The 7176-nt window shown below is 45.5% G+C and overlaps 1 protein-coding gene across 1 annotated transcript in view; it reads right to left on the bottom strand.

Moving 5' to 3' along the window:
• Window positions 1-7176, bottom strand: part of ASXL3 (additional sex combs like transcriptional regulator 3) — a 94336-nt gene that overhangs the window by 2726 nt on the left and 84434 nt on the right. Inside the window, 2 exon segments of the mRNA XM_014542002.1 lie at window positions 6-1108; window positions 3800-5759. Of these exon segments, the coding sequence (XP_014397488.1) occupies window positions 6-1108; window positions 3800-5759 (3063 nt within the window).

Raw genomic sequence — 7176 nt, forward strand, 5'->3', positions numbered from 1 at the left:
CCTGCTCGTCAACCCCCGGCCCGGCTCTCTTCTCGGGAGGGAACCTGGCGCTCATTCCCGGTGAGGCAACCAGGACAGAAGTCGTGGCAAGGTGGTTTGGCAAGTTCTTTGCGATGGAGAGGGTTGGCACAGAGGGGTACTGCCCGGAGACCACGCCGCCCGCACCGCTGCTGGACGTGAGCGCCTGCGTGTCATCCACGGAGCCCGCGGTGCTGGGGCCCTTGGGGGCGGCGGGGAGGGGCGTGCTCTCGGTGCATTTTGGTACAACGGCTATGCATGGGGCATCCGCGCCCTGGATGGTGGTGAGCACGCTTAGACTGCAGGCAGAAATGGTAGTGTTTGCACTATCCACAGACACAAGGACGGAGGGCTGATCGACGGGACTCACAAAGGGATGCTCTTTAATTGCTCCCGACACAGCCGCGCTGCAGACCGACACGGGGACCGCACTTGTACTGAACAGCATGGGTACATCGCTCTTTTCCGAGGAGGTAGAGGAAATCGTCTTCTCAGACACATGGGACGCGGGTACACGTTCCTCAGGACCATGCACGGCTACGTCCGTGGCCGCGTCTGGGGGTTTGGTGGGTGGGAGAGGCGGCTGGAGGGCAGGGGTGGCCTCCCGGAGGGGCGTGGGCTTGCTGCTGGGTGACCTGCAGTTGGGATTGGCAATGATGACACCGGTAGAACCTTCGAGTTTGGCCTCGGGGGCGGGAGGGACCTCTAAGCTGGGAGGGCCTTCCTTGCAGCCAAGCGGAGGCAGCCGGGCCTCCTTCGAGCTCTGGAAGAGGTGCGCTCGGGCTTGGTGCTTTGCGAAGAGCTTCGCCTTCGTCTGCTCCTTGATGTGCGCCAGGGTTCTGGCCTTGCCACCCTCTCCCGGGCCGCCCATGGCCCCGGAGACGATGCTCGCTGCAGCGGCTACCGCGGCGGCCGCTGCTGCCTCTCGCTGAGCCCTTGCCTGCTGGGCCCGAGCCTTGATATCCGCCAGGGTCCTGGCCCCCGTGTTCCTGCCTCCACCCACGGATGTGCTGGGGGAGGCTCGAGACTCTGGCTTGGAGACTGGCTGGCTCTTGATGATGAACGGCGGCCCGATCTTGGAAAGCTGGATCTACAAGGAGGGAGAGTGGAAAGATAAGGTTGGTCCATGGTCACAGAGGAGACGCATGGCACATAACAGGAGCTGCATTTTCTCATAATGTGGCATCGATGGGCCTTTAGGGTACCAAGGGACATGACATGCAGCATGGATGTGAGAATTAAACATTTTCATCTCTGTTTTTACGCTATGAAAACATCAACCTGGTGACTTCATTTGCAATGGAAATGAAGCATCTTCCTAATGCCTCATATAGATGGAAACCAAGTCCAGGCCTGTTAAAATGAGGTTAGCTAACAGACAGTGAGGTTAGCTAAGAGAGATATTTAGCTTTTAAATGATCTTCCTTGCTGGCATGAAAATCTGGGACCCTAACTCTACTTGAGTTTATCTGTCTTAATTACATGCACACACCTCTAGCCACGGGTCAGGAGACGAATTCTCATCCTGACTTTATTCAGAGGAACGTTGTGATGCTACGCAAATCACCGTGTCCTTCAGTGTCTCCAATACCCTCCCCGAGCCAGAGACCCTAGTTGTGTATCCTTGTTTTTATGCATCCTTGTATCGCCGCGCCTGCTGCTTTATACATAGGTAATAAGCACACACAAAAAGTCTGTGAACTCAGATGTAAAGTGAGACTAGTTACTTCCGGTCCAGTTCCTTCAGAGGACTGTTAGAAAGATGGAACTCTGGTTTTCTGCCTCTAAAAGGAAGCATGAGTCAGGCAGTTTCTTTTGATCCTGATAATCTACAGTTTGCTGAATTTTGTCAATGTCCCAACCCACACTGTTCACCTACTCATGCTAATGAAGAGACACAGTCATGGCCAATCAGGAGGCACAAGACCTAACAACCCATACACCATAGCAATGCCTGTGATTCTCTAGTCATGAAGAACATCCTTAGATCATAGACTGGTAGAGCTAGAAGGGACCTAGCTAAGGTCTCATTTTACTCTGGAAAAATCTGGAGGTAATGCAGATCGCCATGCCATTGGGCCATCTAGCACTGAGCCTCAGGGAGGGCCTTTGGGCTCCCCATTCAGAGCTGTTGACATGCCCTATGTGTCCTCTTCCCCCTCCTTCCCCCCCTCCCCCCCACAGAAAAAGCTTTCATAGAAAACATCTCTCTTCTTAACAACTGTATATTCACATTATAAACACCTGACACATACTAGTACTACAGGATCATGTCACTTTGGAATTAGGCTGTGGAAGGCTGGCAGATGGAATTGCCTTCCTGAGCTACCTCATTTCTCATTTTCAAACCTGTGATGTCTCTCTTCTGATTCAAATGCTCCAAAGTGAGGGTCAATTCAGAGAGGGGATTCAGTGTTTCCTTTTCAAGATTTCCCTTGGTTTAAGAAACTTAGAACATTAAAAAAATTAAGCCTAATTAAGTCTTAAGACCTCAAGACCAAACAAACACCAAGTACACTTGTAGTATCTACCTATTTATCTATCTTTACATAAAGTGTGTATCACTTTGAAAATAAGCTTTTGGCAAAAAAAAAAAAAGAATACGTTTAAGAAGATTTCTAATGAAAAGCATGCTAGTATTTTTCTTTCCATTGCTTCATAAATTAAAACACATAGCAGTGTTTTATATTCATCTTTTACATCTCCAGAATCTCATTTACTAGGGACTGCTTTATTAAACAATAACTACAGCCACACTCTTAAAAGCCAACCTGATGGAGATCATATAAAAAGGTGGCAGAGCACAGCAAATAAAAAGAGATTAAGAAAAGCAAAGCTTGAGTGTGTTTATGATTCTAGACCAATCCTATGTGGAATAATCCATCTTTTTGTGGAGCAATATAAATGGACTCAGATAAAAGCAGGGCATAAGTTTAAATTATAGTGGGTAGAATTTTTTTTTTTTATTAAACAGACTTTCTTTGAATTACACTTAATTTTCAGTTTATCAGGAAGAGCCAATTTATATAAAAGGTTTGTTTTCCAAGAGTTAAAATCTACTGGGATCAAAAGAAAATATTTACATAGAAATGTTTGTCCACAGGCTTTATGTTTTGTGTGAAGTTAAATACCTCGTTCACTAGCTCAGAAGGAGGAAAAAAAAAAGGATTTGGATGCCTATATATCCACAGCATTTCCCTTCAGGGTTCACAAAGCAATTTCATTGATTTGTTGAAGGAAATTTAATGAGGCTCTTCCAAAAGCCAGGTCCCTCTCTGCTAGGCAATGGTGGTGTTCAATGTTTGTTGGAAAATGAATGAAGGGATAACAAGTACCTGCATCTCTTTAGTGCCTGCCTCGAATTCCTGACTGCTTTCTCTAGTTCTTCTGAACTTTTAAAGGCCAAGGAATTAGCTTTCAAATTTTCCCAAGTTTATTTAGTGCAAAGCTCTGTCCTACACCCTGGAGTCCCCAAAAGACCCTGCATCTCAGTGGCCTGTGATCAAGTCCAGGCCCTGTTCTGCCTCCCCACTTCGTTTCCCTTACATGCTGAGGTCTAAGTACATACATGCATCTAAACTTCTATTAGCTCAATGCACAGTCTTAAAAAGGATCCCTTAATATTAGACTGGCGCCGGGAGTGTTCGACTATCAACTGCTACATAAAACCCAGAGGGAGCAAGATCTCATTTATTTCTGGAAAATTCAGTATCTAAGTCGGGAAAGCCTATGCATGGAAGTGCCTTTTCCCCCTTTTCTTCATTCTTATAAAACACCCTACCTTGAGAGGAGGGACTCTGGGTTCCTCTCGTGGAGGCTGCTGCTCCTTCTCAGCGGGGCTGCCAGATGATGCGTTCCGGGTGGATGGATCATCTTCGATCCTCGCTCTCTTCTCCTTGCAGATGCCAAAGCTGTGCTGCTCTGCGGTCTTCCTCTTCGCTATCTCCGATTCTCTGCTTTCGTTCCTTCCGCCGTCAGGTGACTTGGAGGGCTCTGACAGCTTGGAAGGATACGGGGTCTCCAACCGGTTCTGCGAGCTTCCTTGCTTATGTGTTTTACTTCTGGAGGCTTCTGGAAATGAAGCCTTCTCCCCCGGGGGGACATACTGCTGGTCCTGTGACTGAGCTGCTGGAAGCTCATTTCCTTTACTCTCTGTCTCCTCAGAAAAGACAGGCAGTTCCAATGGTGAGGACACCCCTTTCTTTTCTGTTCTCGGCAGCACATTAGGATTTTTCCCTTTGATGATTTCTGCAGAAGGAAGTTCTGGAATCGGAGCAGGATAGGGCTTCTCTGTGTCAACATGTGATTGACAAGGCTGCTGAGTCGGGGGCTGGCTGTGGAGTTCTTTGGACGGAAATGCTTCGGGAGCGATGGGAGAAGGGCCCAGGTGGATGGGCTCCGGAGTACTGGACAGAGTCTTCTGCTGAGAGAGAAGGCTCTCTCCCAGGGGCTTGGCAGTGGCGGGGCCTTCATCGTTCTGCGGAGAGAGTGGTTCTTCAGATATGGAAGGGGACTTTCTTTGTTGATGCACCGCTCTTTCATTCAGGGAAGAGTTGGAAACTGGAGATGTTTCTGGAGGAAGTGGCAAACTGGATGAGAAAGTGGTCTCCGCTGTGAGAAGCATGGAAGACACTGAAGACGTTTCTGATGCCAGCGGTAAGTCGGACATGGGCGATGCTTCCGACGTTAAAGGTAAATTGGACACGGGGGATGCTTCCGAGGTTAAAGGTAAATTGGACATGAGCGACCCTTCTGATATTTCAGGTGAAGTGGACACGGGCGATATTTCTGATATCAGAGATGCGTGAAGGTTTCCATCGGAGGGCTTCCTCTGGTTGTATTTGTCTGCATGTTCAGTGCTGGATACCTCCGAACAAAACGTCGTCTCCAGAGAGGCTGGAGTGCATGATTCTTCTGAAGTAGACTGGGTTTCCCCTCCGGGGGATGGCGTGCTGGTACAGGCCCCCTCTGGGCTCTCAGAGGAGAAGGAGGTCTCAGAGATGCAAGCGTTTTCAGAAAGCTGTTCCTCAGGATCGCTCTGTAGCTCCATATCCACAGCGATCCCTCCCTTCGGAAACTGGCCTTCTAAAGGAGATGACCCTGTTTTCATTTTTGGAGTATTGGTCTCTGTGTCAGTTTCTGGCTCCTTATGTTCTGTGTCGTTGAGGTGAGTCACAGAAGAAGTGGAAGGAATGAGAGAGTCACAGACTTCTAGCTGCTCAATAACCACGGACATTTCTTCCTGGGGAGATTCGGATTTCTCTTCCACCCTCAGTTCAACATGAGGCACAGTCTCTAAAACATCGTTCATTATAACACAAGATTCCAAGTTTTCTTCAGGAATTGCTATCTGGGGCTCTTCATGAGCACTGCCTGGAATTTCAGACTCCTCCAAAAATTCAGGTATTGCCTTAAGATTTTCATCCTGGCACTCACAGATACTTGTCTCTACCTCTTCCGCAATTTCCTCCTGAATCACAGATTCTTCAGGGATCAAGATATCCTCCGATTCCGACTCTGCCATTCCCTCTTTTCCTACATCTGCCATAGGGCAGAGCCCAGCACGGAACTCAGGCTCTGCAGAAGTTGGACTTTTCATGATTTTTGGCTGCTGTTCTTCCGAGGGAGACTGTGAAGAAAGACCTGGAAGACTCGAGCTCCCACATGAAGAACTACTTTCAGCTCCATCACTGTTTGGTCCAGCCGTGAGCTTTGTAGATTCCTCTCTTGACATGCCCAACCTGCACAGAAATTAGAAACATTGTTGTTCAACCACAAAATGCAAAAGGTACAGTTCGATCTCTCACAAATGTAGTATTTAATAAAAGCAAATGCATCAAATGAACTTTATAATCACTAAGTAACATGCTCAATTTATATAAATTAGTTCATAATGACTTGGTTTTTCTACTTTATAATCATAACTATTTCTGGTTAAGAAAGATATAGATTTTTATTCCGTAAGCAAAGAGATATGAACCTTACCAACTGTTTGTAAAAGGAATAAGAAAATTACAGACTACAAAAGATTAGGAAATATGGTCAGAAAAGCAAAAAATGTGTAAGTTCTAAGATTTTTTAAGTCATAAAGTAAAAGTAGAAATCTGTCACTATAGTAGAAAAATAACAGCCTTCAAAGGATGCACCATAACCAAATAATTAAGATCCATGGAAGATGGGTATGTTGTAAAATCTTGACACTGAAATGACTTCCAAAGATTAAGTTCTCTTAAACCAATTAAAGAGTTGTTGTTCAATCATCTTATTTTAGAATCTAAGCATCTAACCTAAGACAACATGGAAATTTCACTAAAGAATAACAAACATATTTGGGATCATCAGAGTGGATTCTGCTAGGTTACATTTGTGTGAGGCAAGACGAATTCTTTCGTGTAGATCTCTTACTGTAAAAATATTCCATAAAAAAAGATTAGAAATAATCCAGCCTAATGTTCAGATCATAAGGCAAAGTTAATCAGGATTACAATCAAAGATACTTCGAATCACTGTTTCCTGTCATATGGAGCTACCAGATCAGCATCAGGGGCAAGGGAACAGGATGATCTAAGTGCATTACATTAGAGCACTAGGGGCAATTACAGAGATAAGCGGGAGAGAGAACATCTCCAGAGCAAGAAACACGGCTGAAATACAGCTCTAATAATATCAATGCGGGAAAATACCTCTGAGAAATCTTCAACCTTTTACTTAAATTACATCCTCAAAATGAAAGGGAAAAAGCTGAATACACTTTGTGGGTGTTTGATCATTGACTTCTTTACTAAAACATTCTGAAAAGAAGAAAGAAGATGCTGCTTTCATAATTAGTCTCTTTTCTTTCAACTTTCCCTAAGATGGGTTCAAACCAAGCTATCATTTATAACTATACTATACTGAGAGGAACAGAATAGCTACATTACAGACAAATTTTTAAGCAGAATTATCAGCTAGAAATAAGGTCTTTGGGGGCTAGGTCAAGCAGGGATACCAGGCTAGATACGAAATTAAGTGTAGAACATACAGAATCTATCCACTAGCAGCCAAATTTCTGCTAGTTGGTTACTGACAATGTTATTAAATATATTTAATGTTAATATATACACACACACACACATACACACACACACACACACACACACACACACACACACACACACA

Source organism: Myotis brandtii, unplaced genomic scaffold (assembly GCF_000412655.1).
Source record: "Myotis brandtii unplaced genomic scaffold, ASM41265v1 scaffold289, whole genome shotgun sequence".
Lineage (NCBI taxonomy): Eukaryota > Metazoa > Chordata > Mammalia > Chiroptera > Vespertilionidae > Myotis > Myotis brandtii.